At 40.0% G+C, this 21,283-nt stretch overlaps 1 protein-coding gene across 2 annotated transcripts in view; it reads right to left on the minus strand.

Moving 5' to 3' along the window:
* ttc29 (tetratricopeptide repeat domain 29) overlaps positions 1-21,283 on the minus strand; it is a 368,432-nt gene that overhangs the window by 313,495 nt on the left and 33,654 nt on the right. For both annotated transcript variants that reach the window (XM_072254722.1, XM_072254720.1), the window contains exons 4-5: positions 7,780-8,003; positions 5,863-6,048 (exon numbers count right to left, since the gene is read on the minus strand). In XM_072254722.1, coding sequence (XP_072110823.1) covers positions 5,863-6,048; positions 7,780-8,003 — 410 coding nt within the window. The remainder of the gene's footprint in view (positions 1-5,862; positions 6,049-7,779; positions 8,004-21,283) is intronic.

Below are 21,283 nucleotides of genomic sequence, written 5' to 3' on the forward strand. Positions count from 1 at the left end.
TGTTGTAGGACAAGACTTATCAAATTCTTATTCAGGTACTGAATATTAAATGCAAGCAGACTTTTTCCATGGACATTGGGTGAGACTAGAACTAGAGGTCATAAGTTAAGAGCGAAAAGTGAAATATTTAAGGGGAACCTGAGAGGAAACTTCTTTACTCAGAGGATGGCGCTAGTGTGGAATGAGCTGCCAGCAGAAGTGATGAATACAGATTCAAGTGCAACATTTCAGAGAAGTAAAAGGATGGGAGGGTATGGAGGGCTATGGTGCAAGTGTGGGTCAATGGGACTAGGCAGAATAATGTCCAGCAAGGAAGAGATAGGCTGAAGGGCCTGTCTTTGTGCTGTAGTGTTCTATGATTATATAATTTTTTTTACCATCTCTGGTTTCTTTTGACCTTCAGAGACATGTATTTGCTGGAAATTAGAATTTTTGCTTCCTTGGAATGTAAACTGTTTCTGGAAACATAGAAAATATGATCAGAAGTAAGCTTTCAAGCCTCCTCCATCATTTAATATCTTCACTGGCAATCAACAGCTTCGGTACTCTGTTACCACTTTCTCCTCATATTCCTTGATCCTTTTAGCATTAACATGTATATATGACTCTATCTAAAGTATATTGAATGACTTGGCCTCCTCACCTTATTTTGTAAAGAATCCTACAGGTTCACCTTTTCCATGTATTGAACTCAGTTACTTCAATCCAAATGTGAGGTGATCTTGCAGACATCCAGGCAATGCTTTAAAAATGTTCAACACAAACATTGTTGAAGATGGAATTACTGACCTACAGAACTTTACAGGAGACCACCAGCAGTCAGGTTAGCCAAAGAATGAACTACTTCAACTAATATCATGTACCTGTTCTGGGGCAAAAGGTGCTTAGGTTGTGGATTATCAAATTCTCATTCAGGTTCTGAAATATGCTTCCAGATAATCAGCACCCTTTGGGGACCCCACGACCCTGCACATTTCCCCTCTAAATCCTTCTTTCTCCTCAAATCTTTAGAACTGATATCTCTAAGGATATTTACTCACCTGTCTACTGTCTACTTTCTACTCACCCTCTAAGACCTTCAATTTTACAAGCCATATGAAATCTCCTTTAGCCTTCCTTGTTCTAAAAAAATAACCCGGTATAATTAATCCTGTCTCATAACTTTCACCTGTGAGTCGGCTGGGGTGATATACTGCGTTCAACTGTGAGTCGGCTGGGGTGATATACTGCGCCCCAAACAGTCCTTCCAGGTGAGGCAACACTTCACCTGTGAGTCGGCTGGGGTGATATACTGCGTCCGGTGCTCCCGATGTGGCCTTTTATATATTGGCGAGACCCAACGCAGACTTGGAGATCGCTTTGCTGAACACTTGCGCTCTGTCCGCCAGAGAAAGCAGGATCTCCCAGTGGTCACACATTTTAATTCCACATCCCATTCCCATTCTGACATGTCTATTCACGGTCTCCTCTACTGTAAAGATGAAGCCACACTCAGGCTGGAGGAACAACACCTTATATTCCATCTGGGTAGCCTCCAACCTGATGGCATGAACATCGACTTCTCTAACTTCCGCTAGGCCCCACCTCCCCCTCGTACCCCATCTGTTACTTTTTTTTATACACACATTCTTTCTCTCACTCTCCTTTTTCTCCCTCTGTCCCTCTGACTATACCCCTTGCCCATCCCCTGGGTCCCCCCCCCTTGTCTTTCTTCCCGGACCGCCTGTCCCATGATCTTCTCGTATCCCTTTTGTCTATCACCTGTCCAGCTCTTGGCTCCATCCCTCCCCCTCCTGTCTTCTCCTATCATTTTGGATCTCCCCCTCCCCCTCCAACTTTCAAATCCCTTACTCACTCTTCCTTCAGTTAGTCCTGACGAATGGTCTCGGCCTGAAACGTCGACTGCACCTCTTCCTAGACATGCTGCCTGGCCTGCTGCGTTCACCAGCAACTTTTATGTGTGTTGCTTCAATTTCCAGCATCTACAGAATTCCTGTTGTTTGCGGTCATAACTAAACCTCAGCAGTTCTGACAGATTCCTCTCAAATCACATGTGAATACTCTCTAATTGTAATGGAATCCTCCTATAACACAATGTGAGAACACATTACTCTTGCTGCTATACAGTCTGTCTCCTTGTTCTTATGTTCTATGCTTTGTTGAATAAAGACAAATATCCCATCGGCCTTGATTATCTTATCTATTTGCCTTGCTACCTTATGGGATATGTAGATAGAAATTTAAAGATCTAATTTCCCTCTGCTCATTTTAGTATTCTATCATTTACTTTTTATTCTGGGGCGTTGTTCGCCTTTCCCAAAAGCATCACTTCATACTTTTCTGGATCAAATGCCAACTGATACTTCAGGCTACTCTTCTCAACTTAAAACCTCCTTCCTCACTATCAACAGCATGGGGAATTATATTTTTAATCATCCATGAATTTCTAATTCATGCACTTGCATTTAAGTCTCAACAATTGTTGTATAATTGCAACAAGCAAAAGGTCCAGAATTAAGCTCATGAAATTGACTTTAACTCTTTGTTTCCAGCCACTGAGCAAGATAAAATTCAATTCACCATTTCCTCTTGCCTCTCAACATATCCCATCACATCTCCTCCAAAGACTTAACCAATAGAGTCTCAGCTGGCCCATACTGATATTCTTCAAACTAGCTTTCTGCATAAGGATGCCCATTTAGGTTTTGCAGTTTGTCAGAATTCAATCAATGAGAACAATTTCAAACAATTTTCTGGTATGCTGTGTTGCAATTCAAAGGGAAGCATAATATATTTCTACACACTTTAAATTGGTGGCAAATCTCGGAAACTTTCTTTGTTCTCCAAACACTTCTAAACATTAAAATCATATGTATGTGTGATCATCAAGTAAAAATTATGCCTATAATGCTAAGTGAAGGGATCAAATTGTAGGTGTAAGACCATGGGAAGCAACTTGCCCTCCATCGTTTAGTTTTATGACTTTACAGGTCCAGCGTGGTTAAGGTTCTCCACAGTGACAGCAGCAGAGGTGAAGACTGAACCCAGGTCACCAGTACTGTGAGCAGCAGCCCTATGAATGTGCCAGTATGTGTGGACAAGTGGTGAAGAGAGAGGTAAGTAGATAAAAATATCCATACCGAATCACCAAATCAACAGTTCAAAGTGGTCAATGGGAAAAAGGCTTTCCTAATAATGCCAGAAAAATATTAAGCCAAGGTGGAAGAAATTGTAAAAATTCTTGCTAATTTTCTGCTACTTTCTGAGAAAACTGCAAAGGAAAATTAATTTTCATGTTATATTCACAGCTATACTTTCCTGGCAATTAGTGCTACCAATGTTTCACTAATCATTTGATAAAACTGAGGAATGGGGACTACAATCCCCCAGCATCAGACAAAACTGCACAAGGGGTTTCTAGCAGAGGTTTAAGAATCAAGTTTATGCTACAGACACAGCTAATAGTTGCAAAAATTAATGGGGACAGAAGCTGAGACCACAGAAGATTAAGATGGAAGGGTCTAAGAGGAAAATAGCTTAGTTGAATGGGCCATTGGCCTTCCAAGATAGATCTCCCTCTATGTTCTCTTTCTCCCACCTCACTGCCCCACAGCAGTGCTGCTGGGCCTGCCACAATTCCTCACTAGCAACCCAAGGCCAGCTCTATCAGCAGTTTTGCAACATAGCCTGCCCATTACTGGGGAATGATGCAAGTTTTGAAGGGGGCAGGTGGAAGATAATGGGGGAAGTTGATAGGGGATGGGAAGAAGTAACGGATTGATATAAGAGGGCAGAGGAAGTAGAGAGGAAGGACTGCCCATGGAGGGAAAGGAGGAAAGGCAAAGCAACAGGAGAGGATAGCCTTTAAGGATGAAAGGACATTTAAAGAGAGGATATTTCAGTAAACCTCAAGATGAGTGATCTAGGTAAGGAAAGCAAGCAGGAGGCAATGGGCAAGGGCATGTGTGTGTGTGTGTGTGTGTGTGTGTGTGTGTGTGTGTGTGTGTATGATCACTTGAAAGTGTGTGTGTGTGTGTGAGAGAGATGGAGATGGAGATGGAGATGACTGTAAACTGTCACTTCTGCATGTATGTTCTAGATCTAGGATGCTCTTGTCACAAGATCAAGATCTTCCCCTGTCATATTCATATGCTAACCCATTTGAAAATGTTATTCCATGTCAAAAATAGTAGCAGACAACTGTCACTCATCAAATCTGGGACTTAGAATTTCTGTTTTTTTTTCAGAAAATATTCTACAAGACAACAGCCCTGAATTTTAGTCTGCTATCATAGCCCTGGAGCTCAGGCACTTTAACATTGATATCACGGGCTTGACAGGGCAGCAACAGACAGAAGATGGTCAGTCACAGAACAAAGTAGTAGACACACTAGTTTCTTAAACAGGAAAAGAAATAATGAGTTAGAATCGCAAACATGAGGAATTCTGCAGATGCTGGAAATTTAAGCAACACACATCAAAGTTGCTGGTGAACGCAGCAGGCCAGGCAGCATCTCTAGGAAGAGGTACAGTCGACGTTTCAGGCTGAGACCCTTCGTCAGGTCCTGATGAAGGGTCTCGGCCTGAAACGTCGACTGTACCTCTTCCTAGAGATGCTGCCTGGCCTGCTGCATTCACCAGCAACTTTGATGTGTGTTGCAATGGGTTAGAATGATGTTTCAGCAACTTCTCCTGTGAAAATAATGAACATAACCCTAACCCACTGGCTCATTCTAACATGAAACCAGCATGTAACAATCACCAGCACATACAGGCCAACCTTGAATATCACAGATCCAACCTTCAAAAATCCCTGGCCCATACCCCAGAGGATAATCCTCCCGTGCAACTTCAATGCCAGAGTTGAAATCAAAGAATCCTCCACCTGACAAAATGCTTGAAACAAAACTTTGTCACAACCAAAGGTCATAAAAATAAGCACAGGATTTCATTGTTGAGATCATCATTCAGTTTTGCTGGACTGACCAACAGCTAATCCACTGTGTTATCTTCATCAGCTTGACTCCAAGGCAACAGCAGCCACAGAAATACTGCTGCAGGAAAATTAATTTTGAAGACATCAAGAATCCTGCAATGACTGTTCTCCTCCGAGAGCATCTGAAAGACAATCTGATGAATCCCCAGCCAACAGAATTCACAGCATCCACAGCAGCCGGACTGTCCTGAAGTTTACCATAATTAGCACCTGTGAAGAGACTTGGCTTTTCTACCAGAAACATCAGAACTGACTTAATGAGAATAACCAAGAGACCCAGCATTAATTAACACAAACATATGGTGTTTTTGGATTGCAAACTCTACTGTAGACAGAGAGGCGATCAGCTGGAAAGAACACATCAAAAAACTTCTCAACATGACTCTATTCTTGATATGGAACCTTTGACTTAATCCTATAGCAAAATGTCTTGTTCAGGGTTGCCACCACTAATAACTAGCAAGAAGTTAAAAGGCTAAATGCTAAATGAAATACAACATTCCCTCAGAGTAAACTATATCCCTCAAAATATTATAAAACTTAGCAGAGAGTAACTATAGTCACAAAGCCTCAGCTTTATCTTCTGCACCTGGGTTGAGGAGCATACAGAAACATGCAAGAGAGGTGACAGTCTATTGGCATGAGAGAATACAGTAATCTAAGTAACATGCACAAAACGCTGGAAGAACTTGGCAAGTCAGGGAGCATCAACGGAGAGCAGCAAAAGGTCAGCATTTCATCACGACCCGATGAAGAGTCTCAGCCCAAAATGTCGACTACTTACTCCCCTCCCCTCTGTTGCTCTGCATTTCCAGCATTTGCAGAATCTCTTGTTTTTATAAGTCACCTCAGTAAATCTGATTTACCTTTCTCCTCATATGCTGTACCCATGTTTGCATTGGCTTCTGCCATTTTCTGTCCTCCTAATGGCATAATCATTTCACTGGTGGAAAGGCACGATTCAAAGAAGTAATCTGAAAGTAGTTTGTCACCAACTTTTTTAAAGTAACATGCCAGTGATAGTTGATTATTATAGACCTCCTCAAACAGACCTTAAAAAAGGGAAAGCAATATTTTAGAAACAATCATAGGATATATATCATAAATATGCACTTATTTATACAAATTATGTTGCAATTGCAATTAGTTTATAGACATCACTTTCATTCCTACTACTATATGTCCACAAATGGGTTTCAAAGTTTAAAGCCACTCTGGTAGTAAAATGAACCACAAATAATATTAATTATGGAATCACTAAAATTCAAGTTTTGAAATACAAATTTAACAATCTCTGAATAGTTCATGGCATGCAACCTTTAGTTTCTAGTCTGTTTTGTAAAGCTGTGTAAATTTAACACTTTTTTGCATACCATCAAAAAAACACTGCTACAAGGAGTTACTTTAAATTTAATTCATAATTATGTCCAGAATTTACTAAAAACACAAATCCTGGTATACTGTGCACCATGAATATCTTACAATAATATGGAACTAAAGAGATATATCAAGAATAGTTGTTGCATTGTTTGCACAGTGATAGTTTTTGAAACCAACATCATACCATCAACCATCACATGTTTTTCATAAATTTGCTGCATTTAGTCAACTGGTAAACTCACCATGGAAGAACTAAATAATTTAATTAACAATTAGATGTAATTAACTATCGATATAATAATATCATTGGCTGCCAATCAATTTCTCTGACCCATGTAGACATCTAAAAGTGTGATCTCTCAGTGTATTAGGTCATGAATTATTGCTGGAGATATTTTAAGCATACACCTTTGAAAGGTTTATGTACATTTCTGTCCCAATTATTTCTCATTCTTAATTTGATCTTTGCTGTGTTTATCTTTCTGTAAATGATTTGATATTGAATTCACCCACTGGGATTTACCTTCTTCATATTCAGCTATTTAATTCTCAATTATTTATTCTTAACCGTTAGAACAATGCATTGTTTCCCCCACTGCTTAGCAGCTTTCTTGATGACCTGTTCTTTCATGGATCAAGTCATTCTTCCGGCAAGAGGTAGGACTAAAACATTGTTGAAGTGAAAAATGTAGGAAAATACAGCACAATGTGAGATGCCCCACTCCAGCAAGTTCTGCACTGCTATGTTTTTTGTATTAGTTCCCTTAGAAGAATTAACAGAGGAATATGTAAGGGTCCTTGATCTGAAATGTTGACTTTGTTCTCTCTTCATGGAGAGGGGTGTTCTCTCTTTGACCCTGGAGTTCTTCTAGCATTTTCTGTTTCTATGAACACATTTTCCTGATAAGTCTATTCACATCTCTCATCCCATACTCCAACATGAATGCAAAGTAACCATATATTTCACTTTAACAGTGAATGAGTACAACATCTATGCAACTTTAATATTCTCTTGCTTTATGAGATGCCTAAACACATGTTCAGACACCAACTGCTGCATATCAAATGCTATGCATTTATAAACTGCAACCTTAATAACTCATCTGTATGAAAGAAAACCGATCTCCAAAAAGCTTTCAGAGATATGATCCCTTTCCATTTTAATTCATGTCATTAATGATACAAAATGGAAGTTCAATATATGTGCATTTAAAATGTCCAAATCCTTAAAATGAATTATCATATTATATTTTCATACTTTCAGATGTTCACTTACTGCATTATATCATGTCTATGAGCTTTCTGAAATTAAGCTTTTATGTGCAAATTTTCAAAAACACGAATTGTTACCTTGAAGTATTTTCATCCCCCTTTGGTCTAGCACTACTGTGACCACCATTTACCTGCTCTTTGGGCTGCCTCAGCCCTAGTTAAGAAATATTGAAGTTGATCCAGTTTATTACGCTGCTTATCCAATGGTTCTTCGATCCACATGTCTGACCCAGGGCCTGCAGCCTCCCTTGCAGCATTCCAGTGCAAGATTAGGGTAGTAAACTCTGAAAAAGACTTGTGATAACCTTGCCGCAGCATTTCTAAGCAGATGTTGTGTCTATATGAATTCCTGAAACTGGAACAAGAAAAGGGAAAAAAATCATGAGATATAATAGAATTGTTTTTAGTAATATATTAGTTTGAAAGGCTAAATCAGTTATTTCATTTTCAAACAAGGCAAAAAATTATAATTAACTTTAGGTTTCGAAAAATATTTTAACTGAGGTAATAAATCAACCATGATCTTATTGAATAATAAAAAGACTTGCAATCCAGTAAGTTGCTTGGTTGGAAGGAGAATATTGTGAAGGACTTTTAAAAATTAAGTAAAATGGGCAAAACTGTGCAGATGGAGTTCAAAGTGAGGACATTCTTGAAATAAAGCCCGATTTTCCATTAATTTTTAAAAATTATTTTTGTATCCATTGATTAGCTTTAGTATTTTTCATTTTAGATTGCCAAAAATCACTCTTGTTCCTAGCTTCTTCCACTTATGCAATATGTATACTCTGTCTTTTGTAAGTTCAAAATGCATGAATGACATTTCCACAGGTGATGGTAACAGAGTTAGATGCTAAATGCAAAATGAGTTTGTGGAGTATTCCAGAGGGGATTAAAATACTTTTGTCTCGAACTGTGAAATTATTCTGTTAATCATGATTTTCTAAACTAAAGAACAAGATAGTAGATCAATATCATCACTTACAGCACTAACATCATCATTCTCAGTTGATTCTCAAGATGTATAGTAACACCACTAATAAGAACTGCGGCAATGGCAGAAGAGATCTTTGAATAACAGGTGATGAGCAACTGTTTTAACCTAAGTATTTTCTCTCATTTTTCAGTCTGTTTTAAGAAGAAACATTGAATTTTATGCATAGGAAACCTACTTCTGAAAAGTACAGGCTTTCAGATTCCTGGTATGAGTCAAAGGTGCAAACAGAAAATAACATTAGACAAAACTAGATTGGCATGAACTTATTGAAAAGGTCAAGGAGGCTTGTGAACATGCTTGGCCAATACTCTTGTTATGTTCTCGATAGAAACAGACAGATCAACCATTTAATATGCTTTACATTGTTTAAAGAAAAGTTCATTGCAATTGAAGGCTCAAGAATGAATCTGAAGAACAAGAAGCTAAGAAAATTTAGGCAATGGTGAACAAGTTAAAGATCAGTCATCCCTCACCCTAATGATTATAATGAAGTACTTTGTGTGAGGGCAGTGACAACAGAGAAAATCGAAGTTCAAAGTAAATTTATTATCAAAATATGTACTGTATACATTACCATATAATACCTTGAGATTTATTTTCTTGCAGACATATATGGGGAAAAATACAATAGAATTTTATGAGAAACTGCACATGAACAGACAAACCTGACAACCAACCAAAATGTAAAAATAAGGCAAAATAATACTAAGGACATGAGTGGTAACGACTCCTGGAAAGTGAGTCTGTAGGAGTCTGAATAGCAGAGAGTACAGGAATTCAGTAAGACCCCATGGACCACTTCTAGTTTGTAATTGTCAATGGTAATGACTGGTGTCTCCACTACATTCTGGGCAAGGACATTTGTTTTCTTTAGGCTGATGGGAAGCCCAAAGTCCTTGCATGCCTTAGAGAAGCGGTCCATGAGAGTTTGTAGTTGCTGTTTGGTGTGCAAGGTTATAGCAGCGTCATTGGCAAAGAGCATGTCACGTATTAAGATCTTTCGCACCTTTGTTCTTGCTCTCAGGCATGCAGGGTTGCCCAGCCGCCCATCAGACCTGGTGTGCATGTAGATGCCTATTACTAAGTAATAGGATAGTCATTTTATCACAAAAATCAAGTCAAGTTTATCATTGTGCAAAGATGCAACGAAAAACTTACTAGCAGCAGTATCATGGCCACATATCATCACATAAGCAGCATTCACAATAAACATAAATTATGCACAAATTTTTACAAGAACACACAATTAGAATGAAAGTAAACAATGTCCATTTTACTGCAAGGTGACCAGAGTAGTCATTGTGTTGCCGAATTGTAGTGATTAACATTTTACAGGTTGATTCAATAACTAAAAGGATGAAGGGAATTAGCTATTCTTGAACTTGGTGGCGTGGGCCTTCAGCCTACCGTCACTCCTGCCCAACAATAGCTGTGAAAATATGGCAAGGCCTGGATAGTGGGAATCCTTGACAATGAATATTACCTTCTTCAGAATCAGGTTTATTATCACTGGCATGTGTCATGAAATTTTGTTAATTTAGCAGTAGTAGTTCAATGCAATACATGATAATACAGAAAGAAAAAAATGAATAAATGAATCAACTACAGTAAGTATATGTGTATATTAATTACATTAAAAATAGTACAAAACAGAAAATATATATATATATTTACATACACACACACACATATACAAATGATATACATACATATTTTTCCAGACTTCCTGTAGATTTGACTAATCGTGGGGATGGATATGCCCATTAAGTATTGGGCAATGTCCACTACTCTATGCAGGTTCTTATAGTCATGTACATTTGAATTGCTATACCAGATTATAATGCAACAACTTATTTGTAGACCTTTGTTAGAAAGTTCAATGACAAGTCAAACCTCCTTAACCTTCTGAGAAAATACAGACTTCTAGAGTACTTTCTGTATGGTCAAACCTATATAGAATAGAGCAGGGGGATAAGCATGCAGCCTTGAGGTGCACCAGTCTTGATGGCCAGCGAAGAGGAGATGTTATTACTGATCCTAACTGATTCAGATCTGCTGATGAGGAAGTTGAGTACCCAGATGCATCCCAGGTCTTTAAGCTTAAGGAAGATTTTAGATGGGATGATTGTGTTAAATGCTTTCTCTCATGACAGGTGGTGAAGCTTAGGAATTCTCTACCCCAAAGGGTTGTATTGACTAGATTACTGGAGATATTCGAAAAGGAGGTAGAAAATTTTTTGTAAGGTTGGGGAATTAGGACACTACACAATGCTTAGAGTGAACAGTATTTAAGTAGCATCAGTTGCATGCTTATATTCAAAAGGCAATGATAGTTACCGAGAAATAAGCAGTGAGACCATTTAGAATTATTTTGCTAACTGCAGTTTCAAGCTTTCAAGTTGGAGATGCAAGAAATGGCCAGGAGTGAAAATGAAACAATTTCACTACTTCAACAAGTTAGAAACTATGAAGAATTTGAAACTCTTAACAATCATTCTGCATGTTGCAATAAAAATGAAGATGTGGAGAAAGCATTGTATGAAGGCAGTCCATAATTTGCACTATGTGTCTGCACTAATTTTGTTCTTTTACTATCAATCAAAACAACATGGCAGTGCGATTGGGTTGAGTGCAGAAGGTTGGCATGGATTACAATGGGACATTGAAAGGTGCAAAGCTGGGCTGAGGAAGCTTTAAAGAGGGAACAGAGGAAATTTACAAGGATACTGCCTGGATTAGAGAACAGCTCTTAAGAGGATAGAGTGAGCAATCTTGGAGTAAAGGAGGAAGAGGGGTAACGTAAGACCATAAGACAAAGAAGCAGTAGTCGGCCATTCGGCCCATCAAGTCTGCTCTGCCATTTTATCATGAGCTGATCCATACTCCCATTTAGTCCCACTGCCCCGCCTTCTCACCATAACCTTTGATGCCCTGGCTACTCAGATACCTCTCAATCTCTGCCTTAAGTGCACCCAATGACTTGGCCTCCACTGCCACCTGTGGCAACAAATTCCATAGATTCACCACCCTCTGGCTAAAAAAATTTCTTCGCATCTTTGTTCTGAATGGGCGCCCTTCAATCCTTAAGTCATGCCTTCTCGTACTAGACGGGGACTCCCAAGTCGTGTTGCATCTCAGAACCTTGAATTTTCTCCCCATTTAAATAATAGTCTGCCTGTTTATTTCTTCTGCTAAAGTGCATAACCGTACACTTTCCAACATTGTATTTTATTTGCCACTTCTCTGCCCATTCTCCCAATCTATCCAAGTCTCTCTGCAGACTCTCTGTTTCCTCAGCGCTACCGGCCCCTCCACCTATCTTTGTATCATCAGCAAACTTAGCCACAAAGCCATCTATTCCATAATCCAAGTCATAGATGTACAACGTAAAAAGAAGCGGCCCCAACACGGACCCCTGTGGAACACCACTGGTAACTAACTGGCAGCCAACCAGAATAGGATCCCTTTATTTTCACTCTCTGTTTCCTGCCAATCAGCCAACGTTTTATCCACGTATGTAACTTTCCTGTAATTCCATGGGCTCTCATCTTGATACGCAGCCTCATGTGTGGCACCTTGTCAAAGGCCTTCTGAAAATCCAAATATAGAACATCCACTGCATCTCCCTCGTCTAGCCTACTTGTAATTTCCTCAAGAAATTGCAATAGGCTTGTCAAGCAGGATTCTCCTTTAAGGAAACCATGCTGAGTTCTACCTATCTTGTCATATGCCTCCGGGTACTCCATAACCTCATCCTTGACAATCGACTCCAACAACTTCCCAACCACCGATGTCAAGCTAACAGGTCTACAATTTCCTTTTTGCTTCCTTGCCCCCTTCTTAAATAGCAGAGTGACATTTGCAATCTTCCAGTCCTCCGGAACCATGCCAAAATCTATTGACATTTGAAAGATCATTGCTAATGCCTCCGCAATCTCCACAGCTACTTCCTTCAGAACACGAGGGTGCATTCCATCTGGTCTGGGAGATTTATCTACCTTTAGAATATTCAGCTTCCTGAGTACTTTCTCTGTCGTAATTGTGACTGTGCACACTTCTCTTCCCTGCCACCCGAGTGTCCGGTATACTGCTGATGTCTTCCTCAGTGAAGACTGATGCAAAATACTCGTTCAGTTCCTCCGCCATCTCTTTATCTCCCATTACAATTTCCCCACCCTCATTTTCTAACAGTCCTGTATCTACTCTCACCTATCTTTTACTCTTTATATACTTGAAAAAGCTTTTAGTATCCTCTTTGATATTATTTGATAGCTTCCTTTCATAGTTCATCTTTTCCCTCTTAATGACCTTCTTAGTATCCTTTTGTAAGCTTATAAAAACTTCCTAATCCTCTGTCTTCCCACTAATTTTTGCTTCCTTTTATGCCCTCTCCTTTGCTTTAACTTTGGCTTTGACTTCTCTTGTCAGCCAGGGTTGCATCCTTTTTCCATTCGAAAATTTCTTCTTTTTTGGAATCTATCTGTCTTGCACCTTCCTCACTTCTCACATAAACTCCAGCCACTGCTGCTCTGCCATCCTTCCTGCTAGTGTCCCTTTCAAGTCAACTTTAGCCAATCCCTCTCTCATGCAACTGTAATTCCCTGATTTCGGCTTCTCTTTCTCAAATTTCACAGTGAACTCAATCATGTTATGATCACTGTCTCCTAAGGGTTCCTTCACCTCAATCTCTCTAATCACCTCTGGTTCACTACACAATACCCAATCCAGTACAGCCGATCCCCCAGTGGGTTCAACAACAAGCTGTTCTAAAAAGTCATCTCGCAGACATTCTACAAATTCTGTATCAAGATCCAGTGCCGACCTGATTTTCCTAATCCACTCGCATGTTAAAATCCCCCACAATTATCATAACACTGCCCTTCTGACAAGCCTTTTCTATTTCCTGTTGTAATTTGCAGTCCACATCACTGCAGCTGTTAGGAGGCCTGTACATAACTGCCATCAGGGTCCTTTTACCCCTGTGATTTCTTAGCCCAACCCATAAAGATTCTGTACCTTCTGATCCTATGTCACCTCTTTCTAATGATTTAATATCATTTCTTATCAATAAAGCCACGCCACCCCCTTCTGCCTACCTGCCTATCCTTCCGATACACCGTGTATCCTTGGATGTTCAGCTCCCAGAGACATGTATCCTTTAGCCACGTCTCAGTGATGGCCACAATATCATACCTGCCAATCTGTAGCTGTACAACAAGATCATCCACCTTATTCCTTATGCTGCGTGATTAAGTTGTATAAGAAGCATAGGTAGAGTGAACAGCCCATGACTTTTTCCAAGGGTGCTAATGGCTAATGCAGCAGGAAATAATTTAAGGTAATTGGACGAAAGTATAGTGGAGGGGGGGAAATGTCAGAGGTAGGTTCCTTTTACACAGAGAGTAGTGGATGTGTGGAATGTGCTGGCAGGAGTGGTGGTGGAGGCAGATACATTAGGAATCTTTAAGAGACTTTCAGATAGGCACGTGGATGAAAGAAACATGGAGGGCTATGTGGGAGGGAAGGGTTATTGATCTTGGAGTTAGATAGCCTATAGCACCAAACTTGCTTCCTAGTTTGGAGCTGCTAGATCTGTTTTTTCATCCTTTAGCATGTTTTTAGTGCCACACAACACAATGGAAGACAACTTCGATTTGAAGACAGTGCTATTTCGCCACAAAGACTGGGTAATGATTATTCCTATCAACAGATTCACTGGCAACAGATGGATTGATGGGGATAAGGTTAAGCATGTTTATTTGTCATGTTTTTTTTTATTCTCAATCTAGCAGCTATATCCTTCAGAAGCCAACCAGCACAATTTTATGATAGTTCTACTAGGTCATTCTTAATGATGGAGCCAAAAGAGATATTCATTGTCATGATACTTTCAGTGATTCTTCCAAGAATTATAAAACCATGATACATAAAGCTGAGGGGAGATAGTAGGCAGTAACCAGCAGGAAACTTCCTTGCTCCTACTTGGCCTGGTGGAATGAAACATTGTAGGGTCCATATTGAAAGCCAGAGTCCACTGCCTCTCACTTTTATATCAATGTATTTCCCCATCTAAGGTATCTGTCCTGCTGGTAATAGAGGAATTTTGACATGACGATTTGAGTATTGCTATGCCAGATAGTTGCTTGACTCAGAACTTTATTGAACATTACATCCACTGGTCTTTGCTTAACTATTCTATGAGTTGCATCCTCAACGAGCTCCGCCAGATCAGTCAAAGATGATTTTTCCTTAGAATTCAACTTGATACTGCTCAATCCTGTTATTTTTCCAAGATATTCCATTATGACATCTTTTATTATAAATTCCAGCATTTTTTCAAACATTTATTTTTTATAATGCCATTCGTCGATGAGTCTAAATACTAAAAGTTCCCACCCAACAACAATGTACAAGTACTTTATCTAGAAGAACTGCAGTGGATCAAGAAGATGGGCCATCGGCATTTACTAAAGGGCATTAGGGATGAAGGGGTGAGCAATAAATGCTGGCATTACCACTGATATACACATCCTCAAAAATGAATATGCTAGTAATACACACAAAATGCTAAGGGAACTCAACAGGCCAAGCAGCATCTATGGAAAAGATTAAATATTCGACGTTTCGGGCCGAGACCCTTCACCAGGACAGGAAAAAATGAGATGAGGTCCTAAATATGCTTAAATATGCATATTTAAATATAAGCAATAAATATGCTTTCCTTTGGTTTGGTCCTTTTCTCTACATTATATCAGGGAGCTAGTTAGATTTGACATTATTGGAAATTAAGTTCTTCAGTGTCAAATTCCTTCAGGTCTTACTCCAAAAGAGCATCCTCCATGATACCCAGACTTTACCTTAATATCTAAAATATCCCTTGTGATATTTTAAAGCAGGAATTAATTTGTGGCTGCTTATGGAATCAATTTGGCAGACAAAAGTCTGCTCATTTTGTACTAGAGGTTCACTGCCCATTTTTTTAGCAACATGGAATGAAGAGGCTGTGCCAGAAATAGGTTTTATGCTTAAAACATATTCAAAAAGGATGCTGAGTATCATATTGAGGTATCCTTGGCAAATTGAATTACCATGAACTGGCATCAAAATTTGCAATCAATGTGTGGCTTGAACAGCAGTCCTTCCAATTTCTAGTCATGAAGAAATGTCACCATCAGCAGCCTAGTTCAATATCTAGTTCAAAGTTCAAATTAAATTTATTATCAAAGTATATTGATATCACCATATAGTACACTGAGTTTCATTTTCTTGCGGATGTTCACAGTAAATACAAAGAAACAATCAATGAAAAATCATACACAAGACAACAAACTGTGCAAATACAAAAAACCCAATAATAATAAATAAGCAATAAACATCGAGAACATAACATGAAGAGTCTCTGAAAGTGAGTCCATAGGTTGTGGGAACAGTTCAGTGATGGAGTAAATGAAGGTAGTGCGGGTCCTGAGGAGGGTATAGCCTGGATGATGGTGGTCCTTGATGATGGACGCTGCGTTCCTGTGACCGTGCTCCTCCTTGATGTGCTCAGTGGTGGGGAGGGTATTACCCATGATATACTGGGCTACATCACCTACTTTTTGTAGGCTTTTCCATTCAAGGGCATTGGTATTTCCATACCAGGTTGTGATGCCTGATCAGTGTGCTCTCCACCGCACATCTATAGAAGTTTGTCAAAGTTTTAGATTACATGCCAAACCTTCACAAATTTCCAAGAAAGTAAAGGCACTGCCATGCCTTTTTTGTAATGACACTTACACACTGGACCCAGGACAGATCCTTTGAAATGATAACAGCAAGGAATTTAAAGTTTTTACCCACTCCACCTCTGATCCCCTGATTAGGACTGCTCATGGACCTCCAATTTCCTCCTCTTGTACCCTTTGGTTTTGCTGACATTGAGTGAGAGGTTATTGTTGTAGCACCATTCATCCAGATATTTAATCTCCCTCCTATATGCTGATTCATCACGACAGGTGACAGTGATGTCATCAGCAAACTTACAGGTAAATATGGCATTGGAACTGTGCTTAGCCTCACAGTCATAATTAGCCTCCACATCCAGCACATAATTCTCCAAATATTCCGTCACCTCCAACTGGATCCCACCACCAAACACATCTTTCCCTCCTCCCTACATTCTGCTTTCCACGGGGATCACTCCCTACGTGACTCCCTTGTCCATTTGTCCCTCCCCACTGATCTCCCTCCTGACATTTACCCTTGCAAGCAGAATATGTGCTTCACTGCCCCTACACCTCCTCCCTCACTACCATTCAGGGCTCCATACAGTCCTTCTAGGTGAGGCGACACTTCACCTATGAGTCAATTGGGGTCATATACTGTGTCGGTACTCCCGGTGTAGCCTCTTGTATATTGGTGAGACCCAATGTAGATTGGGAGACCGCTTCACAGAGCATCTACACTCCATCCACCAGAAAACGTGGGATCTCCCAGTGGCCACCCATTTTAATTCCACTTCCCATTCTGGTATGTCCATCCATGGCCTCCCCCACTGTCGGGATAAGGCCACACTTAGGCTGGAGGAACAACACCTTATGTTCTGTTTGGGTAGCCTCCAACCTGACAGCATGGATATTGATTTCTCAAACTACCAGTAATGCCTCCACCGCCCCCGAAACTTCATCATTTCCCATCGCCTTGTCCCTCTCTCATGTTATTTCCATTGCCTCCCTCTGGTGCTTCTCCCCTTCCCCCCCAACCCCCCCCCCCCTGCTTTCTTCCATGGCCTTCTGTCTCATTCACCAATTAACTTCCTAGCTCTTTGCTTCATCCCTCCCCCTCCAAGTTTCATCCATTGCCTGGTGTTTCTCTCTCCCCTCCCTCCACCTCTCAAATCTACTCCTCAACTTTTTTTCTCCAGTTCTGCCGAAGGGTTTCAGCCCAAAACTTCGACTGTACTTTTTTCCATTGATGCTGCCTGGTCTGCTGAGTTCCTCCAGCATTTTGTGTGTGTTGCTCAGATTTCCAGCATCTGCAGACTTTGTCTTGTTTGTGAGCATAAAACAAGTACAGCTGGGATATAAGCACACAGCCTTGTAGTTCACCTGTGCTGATGGTGATTGTACAGAAAATGTTGTTACCAATCTGAATTGACTGGGGTCTGCATGTAAGAAAATCGAGGATCCAGTTGAACAAGAAGGTATTAAGGCCTAGGTCTTGGAGCTTATTGATTAGTTTTGAGGGAATAATAGTAGTGAATGCAGAGCTGTAGTTAATGAAGAGCATCGTGATGTAAGCATCTTCACTGTGCAGGTGTTCCTGGGCTGAGGGAAGAGACAATGAAGCAGTATCTGCTGCAGACCTGTTATGACAATAGGCAAATTGGAGAAGATCCAAGTCATTCCTCAGGCAGGAGTTGACATGTTTCACCACCAACCTCTCAAAGCACTTCATCACATCGGATATAAAAGTGCGACAGGACAACAATCATTGAGGTAGGTTACCATGTTCTTCTTGAGCAGCAGTATAGTTGAAGCCTGCTTGAAGCAGGTGGGCTGTGCTAACCCACTTCATTCTCCCCACTTTATTCATTTCAACTCCTTTCCTGATTCTACCTTTTACCAATATACTAGAGCAAATTACCATTATCTGGGGCAATCAACCTACCAACCTGCACTTTTTTAAGAGCATCTGGACAAAGCCCACTCATTCTTAATTTAACACTTCTTTCCCTTTCTTTTTCATCTTATTTTACTCTAATTAACCCAATAAACTTATTTTACCCTCTTCTGATCAAATTGGTTAAGGTTAAATAGCAACAGATTATATTGATAATGAAAACCAAATAAAACAGATGTTAGAATTCCAAAATAAAAATGGAAAATGCTTGAAAATATTCAGTATGTCAGCCAGCAGCTATAGAAAAAGTTAACGTTTTAAGTCAAAGACAGAAAACGATGTTTTCATCTATGGAGAGGGCAAGAAACTAATTTATACAACAAAGGGAATTTCTCTGACAGGAAATAGCCAAACTGCTGATAACATTCATTTACACACTTAACAGAGTAAAATGTCACAAATTACACCAGTGCCTAAGAAGAATAGTCTGAGCTGCCTTAATGACTCTCACCCAGTAGCACTCACGTCTTAAGTACTTTAAGAGGTTAGTCACGGCTAAACTGAAATCCTGCCTCAGCAAGGACCTGGACCCACTGCAATTTGACTATCGCCACAATAGCTCAACAGCAGATGCAATCTCAATGGTTCTACACATGCCCTTAGACTACCTGGACAATACAAACATCTGTGTCAGGATGCTGTTCCTTGACTATAGCTCAGCATTTAATACCGTCATTCCCATAAGATTGAGAAATTACAGAAGCTGGACCTTTGTACCTCCCTCTACAATTGGATCCTCGACTTCCTAACTGGAAGACCACAATCTGTGCGGATTGGTGATAATATCTCCTCCTCATTGTCGATCAACAGTGGTTCACCTCAGGGGTGTGTGCTTAGCCCACTGTTCTACTCTCTCTATACCCATGACTGTGTGGCTAGGCATAGCTCAAATACCATCTATACATTTGCTGATGATACAACCTTTGTTGGTAGAATCCCAGATGGAGATGAGAGGGTGGACAGGAGCAGGATATACAGTGGAGTGGTGTCACAGCAACAACCTTGCACTCAACATCAGTAAGATGAAACAACTGATTGTGGACTTCAGAAAGGGTAAGATGAAGAAACACATACCAATCCTCATAAAGGGATCAAAAGTAGAGAGAGTGAGCCGTTTCAAGTTCCTGGGTGTCAAGATCTCTGAGGATCTAACCTGGTCCCAACATATTGATGCAGTTATAAAGAAGACAAGATAGTGACTATACTTCTTTAGGAGTTTGAAGAGATTTGGTATGTCAACAAAAACACTTAAAAACCTCTACAGATGTACCATGAAGAGCATTCTGACAGGCTGCATCACCATCTGGTATGGTGGGGGGGGGGGGGTTGCTACTGCACAGGACCGAAAGAAGCTGCAGAGGGTCGTAAATTTAGTTGGCTCCATCTTGGGTACTAGCCTACAAAGTACCCAGGACATCTTCAAAGAGCAGAGTCTCAGAAAGGCAGCATCCATTATTAAGAACCCCCATGACCCAGACAAGCCCTTTTCTCATTGCTAGCATCAGATAGGAGGATATAGAAGCCTGAAGACACACACTCAGCGATTTAGGAACAGCTTTTTTCCGCTCTGCCAACCGATTCCTAAATGGACATTGAACCCATAAACATGACCTCACCTTTTTAAAAATATTATTTCTGTTTTTGCATAATTTTAATCTATTCAATATACATATACTATAATTTATATATTTATTTATTTTAACTTTTTTTTCTTCTATATAATGTATTGCATTGAACTACTGCTGCTAGGTTAACAAATTTCACACCATGTGCCAGTGATAATAAACCTGATTCTGATTGTGATTCTGATATGACTATTGTGAACTAAGACCCGACATTAATCTATCTAATATCAGATGGTTAGTCAGACACTCACATTTTAAGCATAACTTGAAACAAAAAGAGATAAATGAAGGGACGTTCAGAAAGAGAAGTTTAGTCTTGAAGCCAAGAAAATGAATGCATAATCAACATGTGCAAGAGGCCAGATTTAGAGGTTCCAGAAGTTACAGACACTAAGAAGGGCTGTGACTTCATAAACTCCATTCTCAGTATATCCACTCAGTATACCTTTGGATGTCCTCCTGCCCTTGCCACTCTTTTCTGAAGCTTACAGATCTTGGAAGCTGGAGTACAAATAATATTTTTTTGAGCTGAGAAGTACAGGAAATTTCTAACCAGTGATATGGGCTATGTAATGTTTTGCCCCATCATTGCAGGGAAAGTTATTTTCCCCCTTCCAGTACTGCTATTCATGAGCTAAAAATTCTAAGCATAGTTGCAGCACAGCCAATGATGCACAGTTTTATGTCCAATTTCAGAAAGAGGTGGAACCATTGTGCCATCTCATTTGCTCCACCATAATAAATTTACCAACCAAATACTCATCTCTGCAAAACAAGGTGAAGACATTTGCAACTGCCAGACTCCCAAATTAATTAGAAAAGTGGTACATTCAAATCTAGTTTTTCTAATGTTTTCCAATTTTTGTTAATACTGACAGTGATTCTTCTTGCTAGATGCCATGTATTACTCTACAATAGACATATATTCTTTCTCATGGTGTGCAAGATACATCCATCCATACCACCCCACCAGGATTATACAGACATTCCACCTCTCCCCGAAGATCCGGGAGTCTCCCGCATATTGATAGTGGCTCCCTGATGCCCAGAAATTATATACAATATCCAGGAAATAGATTTTTTTTGAGAGGGAAAGGGAGAGCGAGCATCCTGATTGGTCTCTCTTCGTGCTAAGAGTGGTCCACAACCACCAGGCCGAGAGGAAACAATATGATTTGGCGATATGAAACGATATGAGTCAGCAGCACCTTTCCTCATTCCCTGTCACGTGCACTGTTGAACCTGAACGCACGCGAGGTCATTATGCACGCATTATCCATGTCAGTGCGGGAAAAAGATCAACTCCTCGAGCTTGTAAATGACAGTGGGCTGAAAAGTATGTTTGACATAACA

This window comes from Mobula birostris, chromosome 4 (assembly GCF_030028105.1).
Source record: "Mobula birostris isolate sMobBir1 chromosome 4, sMobBir1.hap1, whole genome shotgun sequence".
NCBI lineage: Eukaryota > Metazoa > Chordata > Chondrichthyes > Myliobatiformes > Myliobatidae > Mobula > Mobula birostris.